The following is a 27,207-nucleotide window of genomic DNA, read 5'->3' on the forward strand; positions in this document are numbered from 1 at the left end:
AATAAATAAAAAGAGATGTTCTTATGCACAGCTCCCCGCCCATGTGACAACAGTATGAACCTCATCAGGCTCTACTCCCTACAATATTTAGTACAAGGTTTAAAATATTTTCAGTCTTTTGTATGCTTTGCTCTATACTTTCTGTTAACTTTATGTGCCATTTTTTTTTCCAATTTCATACCACAAGTTCGATCTACATACACGGATGATTTTATAAGTAGTTTTTATATGTGGCCGAGGAGGAGCTGCGCATGGAGGAGAAGTTCAGGCTGGACATCCATGCCGCGCAAGGTGCCCCGGTCGAGGCTGTCGCGGACGTCGCCCCATGATGTGCATGCATGTGGCCCGAATACATCATTTTGAATTTGCCTCATGTATTTATTTATCTCTGTATAGGGGTGCCAATTGGTATCCATTATGTGCCCCTCTAACCCTTCCTAATTTAAAATTTTGTACTAAATCTATAAAACCATATCTCAATTTAGAAAATTAGTATAAAATTTTGAACCAAAGAGAGTTGAAGGTGCACCTAAAGGTCACTCATTTGCACCCCTATCTCTGCATATACGTGGAGTATACATGCGTGAATTCGTAGTGCATGTGCTGTTTCTGTTGTTTGTGTTGTTCATTTTGTAGCCCATATATATTATTTCTAATCCCAGCCTTGTATTACTGAGTGCATGAGTGCAACCAAGATTTCTAGTCGATCGCGAGCACCATCATGGCACCATCGGAGTCATTAGCTGCGTAACGCTTCAAAAAAAAAATCAGGCGATGAGCTTTATACATAGCCGTTGGATTGAAAATCAACGATGTATCTCGCGTTGCTCCTGGTTTCCTGTATGCAATACATACATGACGTTCTTTTAAGAATATATACTCCCTTCTGTTGATATCTAGGCAATTTTTGGTATATTTTAATTCCAAATATTACTAATAATTTCATGGCATAAAAGAGTGATAATGTGTGAATAAAATATGTGCTTGTGTTCATGTTATTCTCACTAATAAGCATGAACAATAACTTAAACCAGAATAGGTTTAGAATGTACTATAAGATGGGACCAGTGCTGGAGGCACCGGTTGCGTCGTTACCAGCTAGAATAGACATTCTATTTGACTGGCCTTCCTTGATGTAGCCGAACGACGTCGATGCAGGAAGATGTTCGCAGTGCAGTCCCACGAACGATCACCAGGAAGTAGACGAAGACGAAGTAGTCGTTCTGGTCGCCGGGATGTAGACGAAGTAGTCGTTCACGACGGGATATAGACGAAGTAGTCGTTCAGGGAGCGAGCAGTTACGGCAAGACGCTCCCCAAAAACCTGATTGCCCGCTATCCCGTGTAGTATCTTCAGCGAGCAGAGGTAGCGATGGGGATGACAGAAAGCAGCAGAGGTCTCCTAAGCAGGAGTACCTGAAGCAAGAGCTTGTGTTATATAGATGAGTGGAGGAGAGGCTGGTTTATATAGGTGTGGAGGTGTCTCAGATTCAACGAACCTGGACGCTGTAATTGGCTTTGATGAGTGCAGTTACTGGTGAATCAGTGCCATCAGTTACTAGTAACGGTAAAGACCATGATTCTCCAGTCATCACTGTCAACGTTTATTGTCTCTGAATTATTGCATTCAACAACAAAACGTTCTCATCTCACCGCACGTCACGGCCTCGGCCCGCGTGGTTCATCGACCTCCTCTTACCGGCTTCACAAGTGGTGTACACAGAGTTCACCCTTTAAGTCGGTTGAGATCCTTCTCAAATCTCGATACGGAATTAAGCAATTAATTCCCTAGCATTTAATAGTGAGCTTTGAATTCTTTTAATTGCTTTGAAGAGAATAAATGGGCCAAGCCCATAATTCCAACACCTTCTTCCTGAAATGTAGGGCGTCCTGAGTTTTTGCAAGCAAATTTATGAAGGTAGAGATTAGACCAAGTATTTTTTATTAGTCATTCTTCAGTTATAATCAATTGCTTAATTTTTGGCTGCCCGCACAAAAAACAAGAATAACATACTTTTTTACTCCCTAGCCCACCGCAATTGATTTCTTTGCAAACCCAGCATCTAAACCAAGAAAATTAGCATGCATTTTTATCTAAAGGACCTTAGGATGACTTACCTTTAGGTATAAATATTTTATATTTCAGATCGGAGGGAGGGAGTACATGACCTTTTTTTTTACGATGAAAGGGAGTACATGACTTAGCTAAGACGCAACGGAAGACAGACAGCCAGACGCCAGGTCAATGTATACCGCCGGGGATCGAGAGCTGTCTATGCAAATGCAGTGCGACGAAATCACCTGGAAAACGCACGTCAACCCCGGGCGCGCGACGAACCGGCAGTGGAAACACCGATGCATCGCCGGACGCTGTCTCTTGCCATGTCCCTGCGGCCTCCCATCCAGTGACGATCCCAATGCAGGCTCCACCTCGCTTTTATCAGCTGGACGACGAAACACTCCATTTGTCTTAGCTTGCCCTCTGGCGCTACCGACCTTGTGGAGACTTGTTCCATCTGGTCGCGTGTTACCTGGTCAAGGCTATAGCTCTGCTGTGCCATCTCCTGTATAAATAGACACGAGCCCTTGTCATTGCCAAGCCACAGCAGCAGTAGCAGCAACAGCCAAGACTGATCGATCGCAAGCTCGCGACCAGCAGGGTCGTTCGCCAGGGAAGAGGCAATGGCAGCTCACCGGCAAGCTCTGCTCTTCGTGGCCGTCGTCTTCGCCGTGGCGTCGCTGGCCTCCGCCATGGAGTGGAAGGTCGGGGACGCCGGCGGCTGGAGGGCCCAGTTCAACAAGACCGGCTGGGCCGACGGCAAGACGTTCAGAGTCGGCGACACCCTGAGTACGTGCGCGATGCCCTATTTACATTCCCGTCTCTTAGAAAGAGCCGGCATATCCGACCTCGGTGACACGTGTCCCCTCGTCTTTGATTCTTGGCAGGGTTCATGTACCCCAAGGACAACCACACGGTGATCCAGGTCGGCAGGGAGGACTTCGCGGCGTGCAACGTGCAGACCAACAACAAGCTCGGGGCCTGGTACTCCGGCAACGACGTCGTCCCCCTCGACAAGCCCGGCAAGATGTGGTTCTTCTGCAGCGTCCCCGGCCACTGCGACAACGGCATGAAGCTAGTCATCGACGTCGTCGGCACCGGCGCCGCCCCGGCCCCTGCCCCGGCCCCAGCCCCGGTAGAACCGGCCTCGCCGCCGTCGTCCGCTCCCACCATGGGCTACACGGTCGGCGGCGCGGTCGCCGTGGCCGGCGCCGTGCTGGCGTCGGTGCTCGCGTTCTAGCCGGGATCGCTGGGAAGACGGACGCGCCTACGCGGGCCCATTGCAGGATCGATATTATACTTGACTTCATTTTGTGTGTGGTCGGATCAATTTTTTTTCTGTCGGCGGATTATTACTGTCGTTTGGATTTACATGTACTCCTGCTGCGACTCGTGTTTGAACTAGTACCAGGTATAGTAAGTGTTCAACGGTATGTAACACAGGGCCCTGCTGCCTAGTCATGTGTTGTGATTTGAGTTTGCCGTCCACTATATATCGCCGGCATTAATAAGTTCATTTTAATAAAGTTCATCTCTATACACATTTTTTTTTGCGACTCTCTATACACATTTTTTTTGAAACTTCTTCTGCTCATTTTATTTCACACTGGACTCAGCCATAAAAGGAGTTACAAACTCTGGGAGGGATTCGTACCGCACCATGGATTGACCTGGGTCCCAACTGAGGCTTAAACGAGCTAGATAAAATTAGCAAGGATGATACTGACATGAAAGATGGAGGTGAATCGGAGACAAAAAAAAGGGTTGTCTGACGAGCACAAAGATGTCGATAACAATGCACCATATTCTATGGAAACCAAACCTCTTATGCAAACTTTAGAAACCCCAATCAAGACCATAGGATCCTCATCCAAGGGCTCCCTTTAGAGATGCATTTATTTAGCACTTGACCCCACCACCACCATTAGCCAAAGTAATCACACTTTTGTGGATAACCCCCTGCACCTAATCCCCCTCCAGCGCCCAGCCCCCCTTCCCTGTTTCTCCCCCGATCGACCTGCGCACCGCCCCCCAGCCCCCCTCATCCCCCTCCATGAGGGAGCTCCACCCCGCATGCGTCAAGAACGCGCTCGCCACGGCGTGCGCCAGCACCCGCACCTGCGGCACCCACCCGACGCGCACCACCCCGCGCCCGGCGACGCGACGGTCGAACCCTGCCGGGAGCAGCCCGACGCCTCCGCCGCCGCCGGCTCCCCGGAGCGCCCAGAGGAACTGCACGCCAGCGAGCTCCAGCCCGAGCGCGACCTCGCGGATCAGCTCAGGTGTCAGCGGCGCCTAGCTCCCGAACGCGACGTAGAGCACGGACCTCGCGGGCTGGGCGTCGAGCCAGCGCATGACAACCCCATGGTGGGAGGCGACCGCGGCAGCGTCGAACGGGGCGAGGAGGCCCAAGGGCAGGACGGGCTTGCCGTAGAGGTCGGGGAGGAGGTCGCAGATGGCTGGGCCGTCGACCTCGCGGCTGCTGCGGCAGACGACCAGCCGGCAGCGCTGCTCGGTCTCCCAGAAGCGGTCCATGTCGGAGGTGACTGCCGGAAGCGTTGGGCTGCCGGAACCGGCGGGCGATCGGCCTGGCCTAGTGTGGAGGTGGAAGGCGAGGGAGGGAGATGCGGACGGGATCCACGGCGGCGGGACGGTGAAATCCTCCGCCGCCGTCCTCGGGTGCGCGTCGTTTGCCGCCTTGGGGCCCAGGAACGCGACGAACGGTGCCGGGAAGATGAGGAACAATGCGCACGACACGTCGTGCTGCTCGGCGACGGGCGGGAACCAGCTGTGAGCGAAGTCGAGGATGATCCAATCAGGCCTCCTGCCGTGGCCCTCCCCGCCGGCACCGCCGGCGCAGGCCTCCGCGAGGAAGGACGCGACGGGGCCGGCGAGGCTGTCGAAGGCCACCTTGAGGAGCTCCACCTTCTCCGGCGGGACGACGTTCGTGGACTCGGCGCCGTCCGGGAGCCATGGGAACACCACGACATGAAGACGTGGTTCTTGCTTGGTTTCGGCCATGGATGGTGCTCCTTCGAGGATCTGGATGCTTGGTTTAGGCCATGAATGGTGCGCAGGTCGATCGGGGGAGAAACAGGGGAGGGGGGCTGGGCGCTGGAGGGGGATTAGGTGAAGGGGGTTATCCACAAAAGTGTAATTACTTTGGCTAATGGTGGAGGGGTTTAAGTGTTAAATGAATCCATCTCTAAAGGGAGTCCTTGGATGAGGATCCTGTGGTCTTGACTAGAGTTTCCAAAGTTTGCACAAGAGGCTTGATTTCTATGGGATATGGTGCCCGATAACAAAGGGCAGACATCATCTGCAACACCTCTTTTCTCCTTTAAGAATCTGTCTAGTGGTCAAAATGCCTTCACAGGTCTAGCTGGAACTGGATTTTCAAGCTCATCATTCTCGTTTGGTTCAGCCTCTAAACATGACTAAAGTGCTGGTACCCTATTTGGTTTGAAGACTGATGGTTCTTCGTTCCCTTCTTTTAATATTGGTGCTAACAACTCAGCTCTTGACAGCAAAGGCACCCAAGAAATTTGCTACGACAGAGGGCCCTGTTGAAACTGGTGAAGAAAACGAGAAGGTTATATTTATTTTTGATTCAGCTTTGTATGAATACTTAGATGGGGGCTCGAAAGAAAGAGCCCAAAGGTGAACCGAAGCTGAACGTCCCAGTATCTTGTGGAGAGAGGACTCGGCTTGTCATGAGGATTGAGGACAAGGGGCAAACTACCTGTTGGTCCTGAACGCAAGCCTCTACGACGACATGCCACTCAAGGACATGGACAAGAAGGACGCGACGTTCGCCTGTGTGAACAGCATCAGTGAGTCGCAGAGCAGCCTCGCCAAGTTTGCTCTGAAGTTCAAGAACACCACTGCCAGGGAGGAGTTAAAGGACAGTGGAAGCTCACAAGAGTAGGAGGAAAGCACCTGTTCCAAAAACACCATAAGGGAACCGTATGAAACACAAGTCAGGACATCATGGCATGATATGATGTTCTTACTCAAACGCCCTGCGGTAGCCGGTAACTGACAGTATCTGGACACGTATAGAGGATGCGCAAGGGTGACCAGAGTGCGGCAGAAAATTCTCTGTGGCGGTGCCACACAGCCTGGTCGTGCGACACCGCCTAGGATTCCACCGCGTGGCCTTTGGAGGCTGCCCTAAGGGCGTCCGCAATGATAATAGCTTAGTCTGCTAATGTGAAAGTGAGAGAGAGAAAAAACTATTTTATATTATTAGACCCACACGCTCCTCTCATATTTTCGTGGACTACGTGAAATAGATCAGCTATTTACTCGTCGCTAGTGACTACTCTCTTTTATTTTTTTATTGCCACATCAAATCTAACTAGCTAAATAGCTAACCATGGCGGGCGCCCTCAGATCAATAGCGTCATCAGCTGCCGCGGGAGCTGTGCGCCGTTTCGGAGCCGCAGCAGAAAAGCTGAGCCGGGATTGGAAGGAGCCGGTGCTGTGCGACGGAGCCTTGGGATTGCTATTCTGCAGCATCGCCAAAGCTGGTCCCCTCACGTTGACTGGATGGAAACATCTCTGCTTGCGGACATCACTCGGGGCCAGGTCGTTCTTCATTCTTGAGCTGGGCAACACATCGGCCGTCTGCAGCAAAACCAAGCTTGAAGGTCTTCTGCAAACCAGCAACCCTGTACGTCGAACATGCAGAGTATATTTATACATCGATGGTGCTTAATTGCTTATATCATCGAAGAGAAGCCAAGTGAGGGTATGAATAATGCTTTCTATAACAGGTTTAGAAGAAAACCCTGTGATTTTAAACATCACAAATGCAAGAGCACTAGTTGTGTGAAGTCCAGAAAAATATAGAATCGCGGAATCAGTACAACTCGAACATTACAGTTCAGTGGTTTATTTAAAAGTTATCAAACTATGACTATTGCTCAAATGTAGCAGAATTTGAAACTTCATCAAAATGTAATTTTCGAGCAGCTGATGAATCTTCATGAAGGACAGCTAAAAGACTTGTATATCCTCCTTGGACTGAAGGAGCCACGTACCTTTTTTTGGTTTGTAGTCTTCTTTTTCTTCCCTTTCTTTTCAAGTACGTCTTCTCTTTTCTTCTTTGGACCTTTTACCACCTCAGGAGCTCTAATAGATACTTTACCTTTTAAAATATTTGTTTCACATTTAGTGCTAACTCGGGAAACTACACAAGGTTCTACAGGTCTTTGGTTCAGTGTAGTATGTGCTTCCTGGTCCAATTTATCAATAGCTTTCTCCAGATCATCAAGAAGATCTTTTGAAACTGAGCACTTTAATGCAAGAGATGTTGCCTGCTCGCCACGTCAGAAGGTATTTGATTCCCACTTGATCCTCCAAGGTTGCAATCCACCAATACCTCCTCATCAACATATAAGATAGCTGGTCCAATAGTCAAATCTTGCGGAAATGCTGTCAAGTACAGAGAATGTCTGTTTATCTCCATCAGGGTAGTAATCTCAGTAGTGAGCTCACGCAAATTCTTCATAGACTTTTCAAAGTCTTCCTTACTAACAAGACATGGGGGCATGTAATGAAGAAATTGGAGGCGTTCTGATGTTCCCTTGCTGAGCAAGTCTTCACAGATATGAGTAGATCCCCCATCCTTTTAGACTTCTGATCAGCGATACAATACTCAGGCCTTCTAAGCCGACACACCTGCCTCAACTCTTCATCATAGACAAACACATCAGCTCCTTTCATAGGCATCTTGAGCGGGAATTTCCTCTGTTGAATGTTGCACAGCAAAAGTTTCTTCCTGACCTTCTTCAATGCATCCTCTCTACTCATGGTTTCGGCAAATACGTACTTCTCCTTTAGCTTCTCTGTTTCTTCTAGTGATAAATTCAAGCTGCTCAATGTGCGATGAATGAAGAACCCAGCATGCTTATCACTGCCAAAAGTATGAAAATTATATCCTTTTTTATAGGTTGACAGCACATGAAAATACAACAAATATATGCAGAATGGAAAATAATACCTAAGCTCATCAATGCCTTCCTCCTGGGTGGTCGCACTGGTACCCATTTGACCTCCATCTGGTGTACCCAAACAAATATGACCAAGGGCACTTGAAAGCCCCTGAATACTGCTGCTGCCGCCTTCAAGTGTAGAAGATATGACATCATATCAGTATAGGGACCAAAATATAAACTAAAAACAAAGTTAGAGTAACTGCCTATGCACAGCTACACCTCAGTCAAACTTCCGCATGTTACGGTAAACTCAAAGGAGATATTACGATTAATATACATACCTATAGATTGGTCAGTGTCAGATGGCTCAGACAGATCCGGAAAAGGAACTAGCTTTCCCAAATCAGATACCAAATGACCTATAGCACAATGACAACAAGTTATGAGGCAATTCTTTGTTAAATTGACAATGCAACATTTTCTACAATCGAAAGGTATTATCATTACACATACTGATACTGGGGGGCTGAAGAAGACTAGAGCCAGTAGGTGTCGTAACATCAATGTCTTCATCCTTTTCCTGTGAACATCAACTTGAGAAGTCAACAAAAAGCATTGCATTTTAAACCCAATGAACAGTCAAGATTAGGTTTCTTACGATATGATAACTGCACTTTATTTTGCAAGGACTGCAGTGCAAGTTAAACTTGCCATCCGTGAACTGGAGCCTGGCCTCGTCGTTGGACATATTCACTTGGACCTTGCAGTGACTTAAACAAGTAAACCAGTCCATCGATTCCAATGCCTGCATGATTGCAAAACGGAATTATAAATCAGAATATAAATTGTAAGTAAATGTTGTGGATAAACATCACAAGGTTCTGATAGTAAATGCAAGATGAAATGATCTGGTAAGTCACCTAGAAAACAAATATAGCAATATCCTATCGAAAAGTACAAGGGGATTCAACTTGTGTGATACCTTGTTGATATTGGTAGTTAATGCAAACATTAAACCACAAAGTTATGACATAAGTCACCTAGAAAACAAACATAGGAATATTCCTTTGAAAAGTACAAGATACCCTGTTGACTTTGAAAGTGGTAAAATAAAACAAAAGTCAAATGGCTGCTTCACTTTCCCCTTTTCCTTTCAAAGAACCTATTGCAGGAGAACGGAATCACACGGAAATTTTATAGTGATAGCATGTTTGGTCAGACGCCGTGAAGGGGCAAGATGGAACCAATGCCACTAATCCTTCTAAGTGGATTGAGTGGGAATGAGAGGAATTGGAGAATAATTTAGTTCACTTTCCTCTCAATCCCTCCCATTCTCCAATCCAGATCTTACAAAACAAGCCCTAAACTACTACTCAGTATAAATCCCACCAATCCTTAAACTACTACTCGGTTTGGTGGACTATCAATCCTCCCCAAGAAGGGGTCAATCGGAGCAGAGATGGACATAAAAACCTCCTCAGCGGCATGAATCGTCGCCTTCGAATGAAGCCAATGAGATCCAGTTTAACAAAACTAGGGTTAGGTGTTGAAGAAAAACATTTGGTTGAAGGGGGATGACAGAGGCAGAAGGAGAGCATGAGATAGGTGGGAGCTCAACACCTGTGGCGGCGGAAGCAGACTGGCGAGACGGCGACGAAGCTCGCCCGTGGACGCCGCAACGGTCAGTGATCAGGAGGTATCACAAAACGACAGAGGGTGTAGAGGATGGGATCTGTGCAGGAGCGTGGGAAGAGAGAGGAAATCGCTACAGATGGGCTGCAACACAGTTGTTCTGTTCTCTTGCGCTGAGCCTAGGGAACGACCCATTAAAATAGACCAAACCGATGGACTGGGCTGCAGCCAGAGGTGTGTGTTGGATCGTTCTTACCGTCATGGACGGGCCGAATCATTGTATTATGCTGACTGCTAAACAATGATGTTGCTTAGGAACAAATTATTATAGTTGTTCCTATAGAACAAAATTTTGAACAAAATACTAGAATTGTTCCAATGGAACGTAATTCATTAGAAACAAATAATTTTATTTGTTCATGTGGAACACAAATTTAAATTTGTTATGTGGAACATAATTCCGTTTGATCAAAAATACATGAACTGTGCCAAATGGAACATTATTTATTTCATTTGTTCCTGTGGAACAAAAAAATAAATTAATTATGTGGAACACAATTTCTTTGGAACAAGATACTAGTATTATTCCAATGGAACAATAATTTTAATTTATAAAAATTGTAGGTCAAAATGCTTGAATTGTTGCAGCCCAACACATTGTCGAACAAATTACGCATATTGATGATGAAGAACATAAAATGGTAAGAACAAAATTATTACATTTGTTTCAAGGGAACAATTTTTTAAAATTCAAAAACAATGATGTCGCTTAGGAACAAATTTTTATATTTGTTCCAATGGAACAAAATTTTGAATTAAATCCTACGGAACAAAATACGAGAATTGTTCCAATGGCACATAATTGCTTAGGAAAAAATTATTTGGAATGAAAAATTAAATTTATTTTGTGGAACATAATTCGTTTGGAAGAAAATACTAGAATTGTTTGAATAGAACACATTGTTAATTAAAGATCACCATACAATAATGATATAGAACATTGTTTACATTTGTTCCAATGAAGTAGAAACCACAGAAGCCTTCCTGCTGTTATCTTGATCCGTGGCATCCCCCCAATCTTTATAAATTGTTTGAACGCAACGCATTGTTAATTAAAAGATCTACAGTAATGATATAGAACATTGTTTATGAAAAATTGGTAAGCACAGAGTGAGCTTAGTGCAAAAAAATCAAATAATATAGAGCAGTATTTGGTACTAGTAAGGTGCCCGTGCTAACGCCACAAAAAAATTTCAGACATACACTAAACAATACATGATTCATAATTCAAATTGAAAAATATTTAATCCACACAAAAGATAAAAGTTATTTTGTTGATCACACAACCACATATATAGAGTAAAATCACAACTTATGGGATCATACATTGAATTTTGATGGATCATCTTAAGAAATGCTAGACAAAGACCATAAACCATCTAAGAACGATAGGCTCAAGGCTGCCGTTTCCGCTAATTTTTGCAAACTAAGCGGAGCTTGAAATTGGCATTAGGAGTTCAGGACAGGATAGGCTAATATGCAATCCCATATCTTGTTCTCTCTCCCCACTCTCTCTCTCTCTGCCACCTAATCAAAAATCTTATGTGGACTTGCAGAGTTTTCTTGATGCTTTCAGAAACTAATGAATGAAACCCAATGAAAGCAACCTACAAAATTTACTCCCATTTTCAGCTTCTGCCTTTCTCCCTCCACTTTGGCAAACTGCATGCTGAATACTGAGTACCTCCTACCCTGCATTTCCTTTAGCTTACTTTCTACTGCTACCTGCCTTCTTTTCAACTTAATCATGCCACTTCATCATTGTGCTGCTTTAAGAATGACCTAAGAAGAAAAATGAAGAAATTTAATTGACTTGATTTACTAAAACCTACATTTATTGTATTTGCTGAAAACTGCAGTCTGAATCTGCTGGATTTGGTTGTTTCACTGTTTTAACAGATGAAATTGGTAGCTGCTAGCCGTCCCAGCTTCTATTCTGTTAATTTGGTGGGACTAACTTATTTTAATCTTCCCTTAAAAGCACAGCTGAAACCTATACTCCAAAAATGCTAAAAGCTGTGGACCATAATTCATCAGATAATCGATGCAGATGTCTAAAATTATTTCGTGTTCGTGTATAGAGATGCATCATATCAGTAAAAGCCATATAATGCTAAGAACTATGTGTAAATGAAGGAACTCAGAATGGAGAGAAGCATGTTACCAACGGATCAAATCAGCTTGTTTTCAGTGATCCAATAACAACATGACTTTATTCTTTGCCTCCAAAATTTTACACACAATTGATAGGAGTTAGTTTGATGTCAATCCTCGGAAATAAATGAATCTGATTTGTCTGATTCGCACCTGTAGCTCATGGATTTTTTTTCTTCGAATGATCCTCTTCCCGTGTTAAGCACATCAAACTGTATAGAAGACAACAATTATTCTTATGAGAGAAAAGAATAAAGATGAAATCACCACAATTGGGCAATAAGTTTCATGAACTATTCATAGCCAGAGGAATAGAGTGATAATTAACAAGATGCAGATGCAGGGCTGAAGAAAAAGTGGAAATGTAAACAATTGCAGAGTAAATATAGGGCACCTAACAGCTCTCCCTGAGGATGCAAACACAACAATTGCAGCAGCTTTTACTTTAATAGCAGAACCAACCTAAGAAAACTAAACAATGGTTGATCAGTAATATTCTGGATTAGAAAACCTGTATTGTACCCAATGATAGTATTTACCGCTGCTGAAGACACAGATTCCTCATTAGGCATCATCGGGTGACCAACGTGCTACATTACTTTCTTGAATTTAAGTGGCTGGTTATACAGTCTAGCCTAGAAGATTTAGAACTGATTAGTCAAATAATATGGATGGTTTACGCAGGGGTGCTTGCGTTCATCGATATACTTTCCTACGAGACAAAAGTTTCACAACAACAACAACAAGCCTTTTTTCCCAACCAAGTTGGGGTAGCTAGAGATGAAACCCGAAAGAAATAAGTTCAAAGTTCAGGCACATTGATAGCTAGTCTCCAAGCGCTCCTATCCAAAGCTATCTCTTTAGAAATATTCCAATCATTAAGATCTCTCTTAACCGACTCATCCCACGTCAGTTTAGGTCTACCTCTACCCCTCTTTACATTATCGACCCGCTCAAGAACCCCATTACGCACCGGCGCCTCAGGAGGCCTTCGTTGGACATGTCCAAACCATCTCAGCCGATGCTGGGTAAGTTTCTTCTCAATTGGTGCCACCCAGACCCTATCCCGAATAACTTCGTTCCGGACTCTATCCCTCCTTGTGTGCCCGCAAAACCACCGTAACATCCGCATCTCTGTTACACTCAGTTGCTGGACATGTCGCCTTTTTATAGGCCAACATTCAGCACCATATAACATCGGCGGACGAATTGCTGTCCTATAGAATTTGCCTTTTAGCTTTTGTGGCACCCTCTTGTCACAAAGGATGCCAGAAGCTTGCCGCCATTTCAACCAGCCAGCTGAAATTCTATGCCTAACATCTTCATCAATGTCGCCATCCTTTTGTAGCACCGATCCTAAATATCGAAAAGTATCCTTCTGGACCACCACTTGCCCATCTAGACTAACGTCTCCCCCCTCATGCCTAGTCGCGCTGAAATCGCACATCATGTACTCGGTCTTGGTCCTACTAAGTCTGAACACTTTAGACTCTAACATGCGTCTCCACAGCTCTAACTTCCTATTAACCCATGCCCTACTCTCGTCAACTAGCACCACATCATCAGCAAAGAGCATACACCAAGGAATCTCACCTTGTATATCCCTTGTGACCTCATCCATCACTAAAGCAAATAAATAAGGGCTCAATGCTAACCCCTGGTGTAGGCCTATATTAATAAGTCAGTGGTGTTGCCATCACATGTCCAGACAAACATCGTCGCATCCTTGTACATATCCTTAATGAGGGTAATGTACTTAGTTGGGACTTTGTGCTTCTCCAAGGCCCACCACATGACATTTCTCGGTACTTTGTCATATGCCTTCTCAAGGTCAATGAAGACCATGTGCAAGTCCTTCTTCTGCTCCCTATATCTCTCCATCAATTGTCGTATTAAGAAAATCGCCTCCATGGTTGACCTTCCAGGCATGAACCCAAATTGGTTTTGGGTCACACTTGTCACTTTTCTTAGGCGATGCTCGATAACCCTTTCCCAAAGCTTCATCGTATGGCTCATCAGCTTAATCCCACGGTAGTTAGTACAACTTTGAACATCGCCCTTGTTTTTGAAGATAGGTACTAATATACTTCTCCTCCATTCTTCCGGCATCTTGTTTGACCGAAAAATGAGATTAAAAAGCTTAGTTAACCATACTATTGCTCTATCTCCTAGGCATCTCCACACCTTAATGGGGATACCATCAGGGCCCATCGCTTTACCTCCCTTCATTCTATTCAAAACCTCTATGATCTCTACCTCCTGAATTCTCCTCACAAAACATCTGTTGGTATCGTCAAAAGAGTCATCTAACTTAAGGGTAGGGCCCTCACTCTCCCCATTAAACAACTTCTCGAAGTACTCTCTCCATCTATCTATGATCTCCTCATCCTTCACTAGCAGTCGATCTGTCCCATCCTTAATGCATTTGATTTGGTTGATGTCCCTTGTCTTCCGCTCGCGGATCCTAGCCATCCTATAAATGACATTCTCCCCTTCTTTCGTGCCTACCCGCTGATACAGGTCATCATACGGCTTACCCTTTGCTACATTCACAGCTCGCTTTGCAACCCTCTTTGCTAATTTATAGCCCTCGATGTTGGCTGCACTCTTGTCAAGGTGGAGGCGGTTGAAACACTACTTCTTCTCCTTAATAGCCCTTTGCACCTCGTCGTTCCACCACCAGGTGTCTTTCCCCTCCTGTTTGCCTCCCCTACTCACGCCAAACACCTCTGAGGCCACCTTCCGAACACATGTTACCATCTTTAGCCACATGTCATCTACGTCTTCTCCTTCTTCCCAAGGCCCCTCACCTAGCATCCATTCCTTAAACGCTTGTGCCACTTCCCCTCTAAGCTTCCACCACTTTGTTCTCGCAATCTTGGCACGTTTGTCCCGGTGGACACGTACCCGAAGACGAAAGTCCGCCACCACAAGCTTGTGTTGAGGGACAACACACTCCCCAAGTATCACCTTACAATCTAAGCAATCACGTCTATCCTCCCTCCTAGCAAGGATAAAGTCGATCTGGCTCGAGTGTTGTCCACTATGAAACGTCACAAGATGGGATTCCCTCTTCTTAAACACGGTATTCACTATCAACAAGTCATAGGCTAACGTGAAGTTCAACACATCCTCCCCCTCTTGACTCCTGCTACCATATCCAAAACCCTCGTGCACTCGCTCGAACCCTACATTAGTCGCACCCACATGGCCGTTGAGATCTCCTCCTATGAAGAGTTTCTCGCTGGTAGGCACGGTACTAACCATGCTATCTAGATTTTTCCAGAACTGCATCTTAGTGCTCTCACTAAGGCCTACCTGAGGGGCATAGGCACTGATCACATTCAAAACCGAATCTCCAACTACCAACCGGATTAGGATAATCCGGTCGCCTTGCATTCTAACCTCTACGACTCCATCCTTAAGGCTCCTATCAATCAAGATGCCTACACCATTCCTACCCGGAGTTGCTCCCGTGTACCAAAGCTTGAAGCCAGTATCCTCAACCTCCTTCGCCTTCTGGCCCTTCCATTTAGTCTCCTGAACGCATAGAATATTTACACGCCTCCTAATTGCTGCATCAACTAGCTCTCGCAACTTACCCGTTAGGGACCCTACGTTCCAGCTACCTATACGAATCCTAGTTGGCTCGGCTAGCTTCCTTACCCTTCGCACCCGTCGAGGGAAGTGCGAAGACCCTTGCTCATTTTTCACTACACCCGGGCGTAGATGTAGCGCACCATTCAGGTGACGATCCGACCCTTGCTCACTTATCATCGTACCCAGGTCACGATACGACGCACCCTTGGGGGGATGGCGACCCGGCCCTTGCCCATTTATCACCACACCCGGGTTCCGATGTAGCGCGTCGCTAAGAGTGTTACGCCCCAACGAGTTTCTTGTGGGTTTCAAATCCATTAGAGTGGCTATTTTTTATGTTGGTTTGCCAAAATATAACGCAACCCTCCTCCTTTACCCGGGCTTGGGACCGGCTATGCTGAGACGACTCAGGAGGAGAGAGTCTTCCAGTCAGCATAGACGGAGTTCTACGAGACAAAAGTTTATTCTTATAAATAGGTGCTGGATCGAATGAATCAGGTTTTCATAGATACCATTGTGTGAATTTCGAAAATGATTGCGCACACTCAATTTTCATAGAACTGGGAAAATACTCACTACCCAACTTTTGAACGCTATAACAGACAAAAGAAGAGTGCTTGTTGCTACTTTGTTCTAGTCATCCATGTAAAAGCAATTACTTTGCCATCCTCAGTGCCTCTGCTTTCCTCATGATTTTCAGAAGCATCATTCAACTGGAAAGGAAGGTAAAATGGGTTAAAGATCACTTATTAGTAACAAAAGTCGCCTATCATTTGTGAGCAAATTCCTATGCAGCAAAGCTATCCGTTCTTCAAGTAAAACTATGGAGACCTCTACTTACTTTCAAGCTCCCTAAGTTAGCTGACAAATCCACATTTTTATTCTCCCATCCACTTCCTTCTTAATGGTTGTCCTCAGCTCTTGGAAATCCTGGAAAGGAACATGAGAGGAAATATTTTCAAAAAGAACTAATTCCAGAGATGAAAAGCAGAAAATCTTGGAATGCAAGCGAGATCCTTACTGAATGAAGCTGTTCTATTTCATTATTGAGTGAACTTTTGATATCAGAGAGTTCCTACAAGACAGTCAAAATGATAAATGATGTGCTAATATATAAACCAGCAGGTCAAGGAACAAATTTAGTTGCAGGCCAATACATTTACATCTACTATGTAGTTTGTGACTTTAATCCTTGAAAATTGATAGTTCACATGTTCTAATTTACCATTGGGATCTCCAATAGCAATATTGACAAGTACAACAAGTTGCTGGTAAACATAGATGTTTTTTAGAATTCCAGAGATTAATCCTATATCCGAATGCATTCACAAGTACAACAAGTTAGCCTAAAAAAAACAAGTACAACAGGTTCAATGCTGTTTTATAGAAAACCAGACCAAACAGCAAGCCCAACTTGCTGTAAAAGGTGCCCGCAGAATCACGACGGCTCAAGAAGCTGCTTGTTGGCCCCATGAAACGAATCCAAGAACTGGTGAAGCTGCAATCAAATCCCACTAATAAAATAATTTTTATCGATAATACTCCTTATTTAGCTAAAGTTATTGCAACTGACTCATACCATAGTAATCTAATTTGAAACTGGCATATGCCATCCCAAGTTCTTGAAATAAATAACGTCGAGGACGGAGAGGAGCCTGGGATAGGATGCGTTGTATATATTGGCTTGCTGAAATAAAAGGAGCCATCAGACTATCAGGCTCCCATAAGAGAATGCACCTGCCCTACCTTGCCAAACATTATTGTGACATTTTTCGAGAGAGAAAATATTTTCACTAATATATTATCCAATGCCTTCCAATTTGTCCATTCAGTCCAGCTGATTCAAGAACAAGAACATAGAAGGAAAAATCTCTATAGTGATACTAACAAGTTTTGCAAGTAAAGCAAACTCTTTTTTATTCAATGCCCAAGTTCTTTGTATTGTAGTTATTGCCAGCCTTGACAACGAATGAAAAATTGCCATATGAGATTTCAAGTGCATATCAGTAAAAATGTAAATTCAAACTGTGGTTAGAAAAAGGAAACTAAATTAGTCCGCGCTAACGCTACGGCGAAATCTTAGACGTGCAAAAGAAGAATTTACACATAGAAGAGCTAAATCCCAATTTCAGCAATCACTTAAAGCATCCATTCCAAAATTGGAACACAAGCTACCACAGAAGCTTGACTGTTGCAACACATTTTTTCCCCCAAAATTGGAACACAAGCTACCACAGAAGCTTGACTGTTGCAAACACAAGAGAATATCATATGCAAATTACACAGATCGAAATGCACCAAGCACGCAATCAAAAGGCTGGGAGCCAGTACCATGATTATGCACAGCTTGTTGAACACATCCTGAAGAATATTGTAGCTCTGGATCATGTCATATTCAGTCTTCGCATCAAAGTTAACCTGCAAACATGCACAAAATACAGTGGTTACAATCAACTGAACAACCAAACACCACGAGTGCGGACCCAAATACAGACCAATCAAGTCAGAAGCTGGTACGAAAAGGAAGGAAGCAGCATCGGTATCAAACCTTATGCATCTGTACCACTCCGGGATGAACCATATCCATCAGCTGGCACTGCACCGCCCCCGACGCAGCATGCGGCAAAGGGATAACAAACAACCAATCGGCACAAAATCCCGCACCGCGCCACACATCAAACAATTCCCAGACCACACAATCCTCTTGCGCGTGAACAAGAGATCGCGATACTCTCGGACAGATCAAACCCTAACCCTTAACCTGGCAAATTGAACCAAGCAAGCGTGGCCCAATAAATTAGGGATGAGAAAGGGGCCTGACCTCCTCGACCTTGGCGAGGGAGAGCTGGAGGGTGGCATTGATCCAGTGCAGGATCTCGCCCCTCCCCGCGAAGTAGGCGCTGTCCATGATCCCGATGCTCGAGTGCTCGACACCGCCGCCATCGGCTCCTTCCCCCTTACTCGCGAGCTGCAAAACAAACTTTTCGTTGCAATAGTTGAAATCGAACAACTCCACGAAGTCGTCCGGGACGCCGTCGGCGGGCGGTGATCGAAGTCGGGGGCGGAATGCGGTGGCCGCGCATGCCGGCCGCGGAACCCCTTTCCCGAACCCTAACGGCGGGGAGGCCGCGGGTCACGCACGCGCAGGGCGCGGCGCACGGCGAACGCCAGTCTCGGACTCCCGCGGTTAGGGACGGCGTCGGGGTTGACGATTGACGATAGAGGAAGACGAAGGGGCCGCGGCGACGATCAATGGTGGAGGGATGCTGTGTACAAATATCTGGGTACCCAACGTTGTGGGCATCTCAGTAGGGGCGTTTTTTTGGGTGGCCATAGCAAAGAATAATCCGTGCTTTAGAGGAGTGATTGCAGAGATGAGTTATAAAATTGCAAGCATTATTGGGACAGTGATGGGCCACCAACACAAGAAAGCAACCAACCTAGAATTATTACGTGATGCAAATTAAAGAGATCCGACACACAAGATTGGGTCACGGAATTAACCAAGCACAACATACTAGTAACACTTCCATCATTGCGTATAATAACAATTGGGTAAATAAATTTAGCAAGCAACTAGGTACGTAATGGTAAATTGATCATATGTACCAATTGCATCTGCAAACCAACATTCTTAAATTGAATCCCGCAACCTAAAAAAAAAGAAATGAATTGAGGAAACAGATGAGAAAGACATCGGTGAATAGATGGAATATAGATTGGGGAACAAATCATACCTATCAATTTGATATCCTAATCTATTAAGAATCCATCCACGAATTCGATGAATCGCCTTTAAACCATCTCCAGCATAGAATTAGGGATACAAAAAAACTATCCAGTGAAAGATAGGCGGATGAAGCAAAAATTGAAGAGAGGTTGAGCAATTTGCACTTCACCGGAGTTGCAGGAGGAGAAGGAGAGGGGGCGAACCATGCAGCGATGAAGCGGCACCGGCAGTCGGCAGTCGGCAGGCACTAGCAGCCGGCAGCCGGCGGCGCTGAGAGAAGTCACGGGATGAAGAAATAGGAAGGATGCAGAAGTACAGCTGGGCGATAAATCACTAATGGGCCGCCAAAAACGAAAAGAAGCGAATGGGCCGCGCGGATGCATGCTTCTGCGACGAATCGGATGGCAGACGCGCGCGTTACTCTAAGATGCCCGTGCTAACACCACGGATAAATTGCAGACTTGCAAAATAATAGTAAGCATACCCGTGCTAATGCTACGGATCACATTAAGTCCAAAATTAATTCTATGGTAAAAACAAAAAAGAATACCCTCTCCTCTATGGTAAAAAACATAAAGAATGCCCTCTCAATGTTCATATGCCCGTCCTCCTGGTCCTTCCTCCCCTCTAATTTGCCTTCTTGGATCAGCCTCTCTATCTAATCAAGCCCCTCTAAGATATCCCAATCAATAGCTGTTATCAAACCCTCAGTGCAAGTCATTCAAAAAGCCAACTCAAATATTGTGATAATTAGCTTTAAGTAACATATAGCTTAAGAGTTGAGATAGTCAATTCGATTCAGCATTTGACCAAAATACAAAGAACAACATTTCTGGTAAAATAGAAAGTTGGCAGATTTGAACTCCTATGAATCCCAGCAAGAGATACAAACATAAAAATCAGTTGGGTTTATCTAGCTCTAATATATCATCCTAAAGGTAATAATATTGCAAATATCCCATACATCAGTACAAATTCCAAAGGTTCCCAAGGAAAAAAGAGCATGTTAGTTGTTAGGGTATGTGTCCTCAATTAATTCCAAGTCCTTCCGGTCCCCTGACAATCTGAGAAGGATTGCGCAGAAATCTTCTTGCATATGCCAAGTATTTTCTCCAAACAAAAAAATTTCATCCAAGCCTCTACAATCGAGCAAGATAATATATTTATAGAAATGACCTTGATGCAGTACAAGTAATCTCTCACAATAAATAACATAGAGGTTTTCTGGAATGTAAAAAGGCAGCATCATAGCAGTAAAATACTATGATAAATAAAATGAATCTATATTTATATTTTTTTTGTTAATAAGAACTATCTATCTAAAAAGGCATGGCACCAATCGCTCACTTACATCTTAAAATATCTTTTTAGTTCTAATGTCAGGCAAGGAATAGTAAAATGTGGTGTCAAATGACTAACCCATCTGTAGTAACAAAAGGCACAAGGTGCATTTGCATGTTTCAGTGTTCAGGCCAATTAGTCTCTTACACCACAGGCAAGACCAAAACACAATGCAAAACTGCACACAAATGCAGCATCAGTAGTACAGATAAAGTTGCAATATAGCACACCATAAAAGCAATCAGTCAGAAACTGCAAACAACATCCCAAGCCCAAAATAATGTAGTATAGAACCTCACTGAGAAAGGGTGCACACAGAAAGGAGATTTTTTTCTTTGTAGAAAACTAATGATGAATGTTATGTTTTGGGGGGACACGATGCTTGCGAAGAATAGACAATTCATGCATTCAAGCATCCAAAAGATACAATAAGCATACTGCATGCAGTAACAATTAGCATCTTAGGATGAAAAGGATATACAAAACAAGAGCATGCTATCCCCCAGCCCCCCGGCCCATAACTTCAGAATTACGCTAACCTCCCTTAGATTCATGAAACAGTGAGCTGCTCATTATTTTAGGATGAGCTCCTCTAGCAAAAGCTGACAAGCTATTCATTTAAATAGTAAGATTGCCCGTGCCAACGCTATGGATAGAAAGAGTCTGCCTCACCTACCACGGACACAAGAGAATACATGATAAGCTGCGGAGGCTGCACCGCCACCACCGTGTCCTCCCCGGCCGACGTCTCTGATGTGTTGAGCTGCGGCGCATCGGAGGCCGCCACGCCCGGGAGCTCGGCCATGGGTGGCTCTTGGATGGCATTGTTATCGCTGGTTAGGCCGCAGTCGAAAGTAGTCTGATTTGCTTGTAGATTTGATCATGTGAATGCTTATTTGCTGAGAAGCACATATCTGAATCATCCAAACCTCTAACATAGCCATTTTGGACCAGCATACATCCCTGGTACTTGAAATAGTTAGATATCTTACTGTTGCAATACTGCATTGCCAGCACAAATGTTAGATTAAAATCAAATCAATGCATGATGAAATACACAACATTAGCTAAACTACAATGTTGTTTGCCATGCCTACTACTCAGTTAACATACCAGAAATATTTTCTTTTCATGGATTCCTAAGAGGTTCATGATCTGGCATAGGTGAATAAAATAAGTTATTACTCTAGCAAGTAGTAGCAGAAGTGTTTGTCCAAAAACAAACGGTAGCTATAGAATGTCACCTGCCTCGGCCAAGCAATCAGCAGACATCCATGATCATTGGCATGAAATTTAATTTGCAGCAGCACATGGCATGATATAGTAAAGACAATTTGGGGGAATAGATGCTCACCTTGTGTATTTGCTAGTTCCTTGTGGATATATCCTCCATTTGAAAGCATAACTCAGCTCTGATTTTTCACTTGCAAATTTGATGGTTCAATATCCTTCACATGGATTGCCTCTGCAAACATTGGGAACAAATAAGAGGTATGAATATGCCTTCAAAATATCAAAGCATAACTCAGGTCTGATTTTTGAAGCAATCCAGAGCTATGAACTATTGCAAAGCTTAACCGAGATGTATAATACGAAGTTACACATAGTACTTGAATTGTCCAGTGGAAGTTAATTGTAAACATTGGCACCTTGAATCATCACTTAATATTGTAGCAAAGATGTTAATTGAATATTATTCATTATTCCATAAAACATCAGTATTGTCCAATTAAATTTTGGAGCAATATAAGCTCTTTACTTGTTTGTCCAGTGCAAGCTTCCTCTCCTCTTCAACTCTATCTTGCCACCTGAATGTACCTGGACACAGGGAGGGGGGGGGGGCTTAGATTGTATGCTAGCAACAGTAATTAGATGGTTAGGTGTAGAGGCTAATTCTTTACTCGATAATGTTTGCATAAATTTTGTGAATAAGATAAGTGGTCAAACTTGAGGTTAAAAAAATTAAATGAATTATAATTTGGAAAAGAGGAGTAGCATACAACCCTGGCTACTACAATCATACCTTTTTTGTGTTTGATTTCTACCGCAGATGTACTGAAACACCTAACTGAATCTACTAACATTGCTGCTACAGAGTCAATGCAAGTGGCCCTTATATCACAGTATCCTCAGGCATATTGCACCATATCTTTTGATGATGGGCAACAACCACGATGTAGCAATTAATGGCAAATAGTAAGTGCGTCTGTGCTGTCGCCACGGGTAAACAAAGAAATGCAGCAATGAAGTTTGCTCATATATATACCCTTGCAAATGGAGCAAGTCAGAGTGACTACCTGGATGTTGCACTAATAACTGGAAAGGGGAACCAAAATTCATGGAACAACATCAAACCACATCGACGCTCCCAGCATCAATAGGAAGGGGATCAAACCTGCTAGGGAAACCAAAATCCATGGAACGACATCAACATGTAATTTTTTAAACATGTTCCGCGAGCTAGCAACCCAAGCACTAACCCATCGGATGCAACAAGGTAACCGACAAATACTAGAGACACCTCGCAAGGGTAAATAACTACATACATTACTTCGTCGTATAAAATCATTTTGAATTCCGTTTTCTTGCAGTGGTCTAATTAGGACAAATATGACTTTTTGTGACGTATATCGCATGACAGCAGAGCTATTCGTCATTATGGCAGTTTGATTTATGACGTTTTGTATTGGGCACTATAGTTTAGTGACGAAAATGAGGTGCTTGTCACTAACATGAATTGCAAATCATCACAAATGGATCAAGGCCCATATCTTGACGAATTTTATTGTGTCATAAAGGATAACCAACAAATGCCACAGATCTTTGACAAATTTGCATTGCCAATTCATCATAAAAAATTCAAACAAATGAGAAGTGGTCGGGTCCCACATAGATTTTTATTGGGCTGTCAAACCTATAACCTCATTTACAAATTCAAATGTCCTACCACTAAGCCAACACCAGCATGTGGTTACCTTGGGCGATATATTGAATTCATATAGCAAAAATAATAGAGGTAAAATGGAGAAAAAATCGCTTCTTTAGGTATTCGAGCCCGGGTCTAAGAGTCCAAAAAGCACCTAGTTCACCACTGCGCCAAAAGGTACTATGCAACTATCTTTTGCATTTCATATATTTATAAGCATTTTTTTTGCGTTTTCATTTTTTTTAAAAGAAAAAAAATGCTATAGAAGTAACTTGAACCAGGGCCTAACGGACCATAAGCGCTGGCCTTATAATCATTGTTTGCATTTCAAGCTCAGAGTAGTTCAATGCAATAAGCTTAGAGTTGCATTGAACCAACTTAATGGAATAGGCTGGGTCTTATTTGTGTTGAAATAGGTTTCAGAAAGCTTTAGGCAAAGCTTATTTTTCTACAAATGTATCCGTGATTTGCTTCCAATTTGGGGTGCCCTGTTGTGCCCACAACGATAGCCGTCCTCGGAACATCATTTTGTTTTTACCTCATTTTGTTTATCAACTGCTAGCAGGATTCTAACTTGATGCGCTGTTGCATATACCAAGAAAGAGCAAAGCAGCTAAGACCGACAAGGTTCAATGCTATGAACCAGCAACCATGAAATACTTGGGCTATTTCCCTGCATTGACTCTTGATGAGGTATGTTCTTGGCCTGGTATACTTAGGTCAGGTCTCTTGAGTACAAACCACATATTTGATGTGGGCCTTATTATTATCGATCTTTTGATGTTGTTTTCTGAAATATTCTTCTCTGACTGGCAAAATGAATAAAGCTTGTTACGTACTGCTCTTTGCAATATTTTGAACCTCATTAATTAGCCTGTTCTATGAATGGGATTGTAATTGATGCTGTATTGTTAGATTAAATTGGTTATTAGTGTTTGAGGGGTCAAGAGTTGATTAGGCTATACATATATTAGATCGCTAAGTTCTTATCTTAAGATCATGACAGAAAATAACTATGAGTTAAATTCATGATTTATTGCATATCACTATTGTTATGTTATTGCCTTATGTTATTACTAGCTAACCAAGTGAGAATGACATCACCTTTGAAGAGTATGACTCATGAACAGTGGAAGGCACCTGTGACCATGTTGTCAAGTCCAAAGCATAAGGTACGGAGTTACATGCTGTTGAACCATTTATAGTAACTTAGCACTCGCTTGGTGGTTTATTTGTACACATTGCACCTGAACATTAATATTGTATATTATATTTGAGTTGGTCTGTCTACTTCTTAATAGAACTCTGTGAAATTTATTTTGCTACCGATGCCTCTGTTTTGAAATAATAGTGCAATTGACCATCTCTGAAATATCTTGCTCTTTGAGACATTAGCTAAAGCTTAAGCAATTCAGCTATAAGCAACTACATTGCAATTTCAGAACTAACAGATGATAGTAAAACACATTTTAGATGATCTGCTATTGTATGCTAATCATTGCTAGTTGTGTATCTATTTTTTCCAATGTTCTTATCAGAAGCTATGGTCAGTTCCTATAAAATAGTTTAACAGAAGATTGGCTTGACTTAACATGTTTATATAAATTAGTTTTGTTCCTTATCCTTTAATTTTGTTTCTTGTATTTTGCAGGTGATGGACTGATCTCATAGCTGTTCTATTTTGTTGTTGCTGATAGATGTTAAGGGACAGCCTTGGGCACTGTAAGTTCTATAGTCCTGTTCAATGTCATTAACGTTGGACCTCAATTTGGTTTAGCTAAACAATTCTGTAGCAGAAGTTTAGTTTCTTTTTCAACAAAATATTTATAATAATTACTGACTGTACATTCAACCAAACCTGAAGGCTTTGATAGTACTAGTGCACTACTAGTGCTTGACTAAGCAGAGCGGTGACTACTTTGTGTTGGTCCATATTTTTGTTTGTTTCGAAAAGAACTATCAGCGCAACGTCCGAAAAGAACTGTCAGCGGAACGTCCGCTCCCCCTAGGCGGACTGTCTGCCTTCCAAGACGTTTGGACAGCTGAACTTCTGCCTCATTATTTCAGAAATTGTATCCTACATATTCTATCTATTACATTCTAGTACTAATGTTGAAATCCATTTTGTTATAGGGTATTGTGCAGCAGGAAGTATGTGCTCAATGATAGCTTCTATAGATGTCCTGAAGAAGGTAGGAGAATCAGCAAAAGGTGCAAGCAGTTGGCAAGATTGAAAGTTTGACCAAATGCAGTAGCCATTGAGAATGAGTAGTCAATTTCTTCGTCTCATGCTACTTTCTAGATTCATGATGAATGACCCATTGTTTAGTGATTTGGACATGTGACTTGGTTATCTTGTTTGGTACTTTATTTTCCTTAAGATTATGTATTGCCTAGTATGATTGTGCTATTGTATTTGTGCCACCAGGATTAACAAATGATAAATGTGGCTATATTTATGTTGATCTTGTGTGAATCTATCTTCTATTGATCGGTAATGGACCTGCAATTTAGCTCATAATATAGTGCTCTCCAAATGGGCTTTGTTGGGCCATTCATTGCTTTGTGATGAATTAAATTGTCACAAAGGGTCTGCCATGTCACATCCTAGTCATCGCCATGTTAGCAGAAGAAATTTTTTGTGACATTTTTTTCCTACGTGGCACTTGCATAGTCAGCTATGGTATAGGTTTCGTGATGTTTCTCGGGCTTGGTAGTGACGAAAAGTGAGTGTCACAAATTAGTGACACCGTAAGAATCGTTATAAAATTTGTGACAAAAAAAATACATTTTCGTCACAGAATATATTTTATGACCCACATTAGGCGACGATCGCATTTTCGTCACCCGAATGTCACAAAATACAAAATATAACAAAAATTACCATTTCTGTGACATAAATAGAACGTCACCTAATGTCAAATCTCTTGTAGTATAATAAGGAGATTAATATTATGAACAAAAAATAGAGGATTTTTAGATAAGGGAATATATATTAATATTCTAGCCTCTGTATCAATGGATACATATAGCTATTCATCGAGGATGACGAACTACTTGGATATCATCGGGGACGTCTACAAGTTTTTTGTCGAACAAAATAATACACAAGATCAGAGATGATTTTGATAACCCAACATCCGTGATAGGACATCAAAAAGATTGTAGACATCTTCGGAATTGGTAAGGCTTAAAATTAGATGATTGATAATATTTGTGGATACAGTATAAGCCGGCTCTATTGCTGTATTACCAATACTTATGTGTAATGCATATTCCAATGTTTGAATATGTGTACTTATGTAGCACGGATAAGCAGCCTAGAAAGCACGCTGCACCGAGGTAACACCTGACTGCAGCTGATGATGAAAATAATTACCAAACAAAATACTTGACAAACTTCTATTGTATATCTGTCGCATACAAGATACTCCAAATATCTGACGACGAAACTTAGTAACAAACTTAAGCGGTAAGGCAGAGATGAATGTTTCGGCACCACAAGCAAACTGATATACAACTTGAAATCCATGATACATACAGATGCTGCAGCAGCGCACGCACCATTATAAGGCATGACCATGCCTTAAATGTGCTGAACAAATGAGTTGTAGTGACATCAGAATAAACAATGATGCCGCAAATTCAGAAACCAATGCCTGCAAATCCGATCCACTTAATTCATTATTGTATCCACCAAATAGATGGTGAGTCTCCAAGTACACATGGCCAACATCGGCACACATAAAATGGACAAGCCACTT

General features: G+C 43.1%; 3 protein-coding genes and 1 pseudogene across 12 annotated transcripts; 1 reads left to right on the forward strand and 3 right to left on the reverse strand.

The window, feature by feature from the left end:
* Positions 1 to 2,681: 2,681 nt before the first annotated feature.
* On the forward strand, positions 2,682 to 3,298 carry LOC120662285 (basic blue protein-like). The gene is made up of 2 exons (XM_039941466.1): positions 2,682 to 2,847; positions 2,946 to 3,298. Exons 1-2 carry the CDS (start codon positions 2,682 to 2,684, stop codon positions 3,296 to 3,298), a joined length of 519 nt encoding a protein of 172 aa, XP_039797400.1.
* A 725-nt stretch (positions 3,299 to 4,023) lies between these two features.
* On the reverse strand, positions 4,024 to 5,247 carry LOC120662286 (annotated as a pseudogene).
* A 1,637-nt stretch (positions 5,248 to 6,884) lies between these two features.
* Positions 6,885 to 12,575, reverse strand: LOC120659415. Of its 9 annotated transcripts, none has more exons than XM_039937548.1 (9): positions 12,386 to 12,575; positions 12,241 to 12,308; positions 11,857 to 12,058; positions 10,641 to 10,710; positions 8,659 to 8,805; positions 8,514 to 8,580; positions 8,342 to 8,419; positions 8,066 to 8,186; positions 6,885 to 7,978 (listed from the first exon to the last, which is right to left on the reverse strand). In XM_039937548.1, the coding sequence occupies exons 5-9, from the start codon at positions 8,791 to 8,793 to the stop codon at positions 7,570 to 7,572; spliced, it is 810 nt and encodes a 269-aa protein (XP_039793482.1). In that variant the 5' UTR covers positions 8,794 to 8,805; positions 10,641 to 10,710; positions 11,857 to 12,058; positions 12,241 to 12,308; positions 12,386 to 12,575; the 3' UTR covers positions 6,885 to 7,569. The 9 variants fall into 9 exon arrangements, with proteins under 9 accessions (XP_039793482.1, XP_039793483.1, XP_039793485.1 ...); XM_039937549.1 differs by having other exon boundaries at positions 12,241 to 12,317; XM_039937551.1 differs by lacking the exons at positions 12,241 to 12,308; positions 12,386 to 12,575 and having other exon boundaries at positions 11,857 to 11,909; positions 12,000 to 12,234.
* A 3,352-nt stretch (positions 12,576 to 15,927) lies between these two features.
* On the reverse strand, positions 15,928 to 19,419 carry LOC120659417 (microtubule-associated protein RP/EB family member 1C-like). Of its 2 annotated transcripts, none has more exons than XR_005668996.1 (7): positions 19,184 to 19,419; positions 17,995 to 19,099; positions 17,778 to 17,864; positions 17,026 to 17,133; positions 16,468 to 16,944; positions 16,288 to 16,376; positions 15,928 to 16,159 (listed from the first exon to the last, which is right to left on the reverse strand). XR_005668996.1 is itself a non-coding variant. In XM_039937558.1 (7 exons), the coding sequence occupies exons 2-6, from the start codon at positions 18,352 to 18,354 to the stop codon at positions 16,299 to 16,301; spliced, it is 375 nt and encodes a 124-aa protein (XP_039793492.1). In that variant the 5' UTR covers positions 18,355 to 19,099; positions 19,184 to 19,418; the 3' UTR covers positions 15,928 to 16,159; positions 16,288 to 16,298. The 2 variants fall into 2 exon arrangements, 1 of the variants encoding a protein (XP_039793492.1); XM_039937558.1 differs by lacking the exon at positions 17,026 to 17,133 and having other exon boundaries at positions 16,468 to 16,521; positions 17,995 to 18,063; positions 18,268 to 19,099; positions 19,184 to 19,418.
* Between the last annotated feature and the right edge of the window lie 7,788 nt (positions 19,420 to 27,207).

The sequence above is a fragment of the Panicum virgatum genome, chromosome 2N, assembly GCF_016808335.1.
Source record: "Panicum virgatum strain AP13 chromosome 2N, P.virgatum_v5, whole genome shotgun sequence".
Classification (NCBI taxonomy): domain Eukaryota; kingdom Viridiplantae; phylum Streptophyta; class Magnoliopsida; order Poales; family Poaceae; genus Panicum; species Panicum virgatum.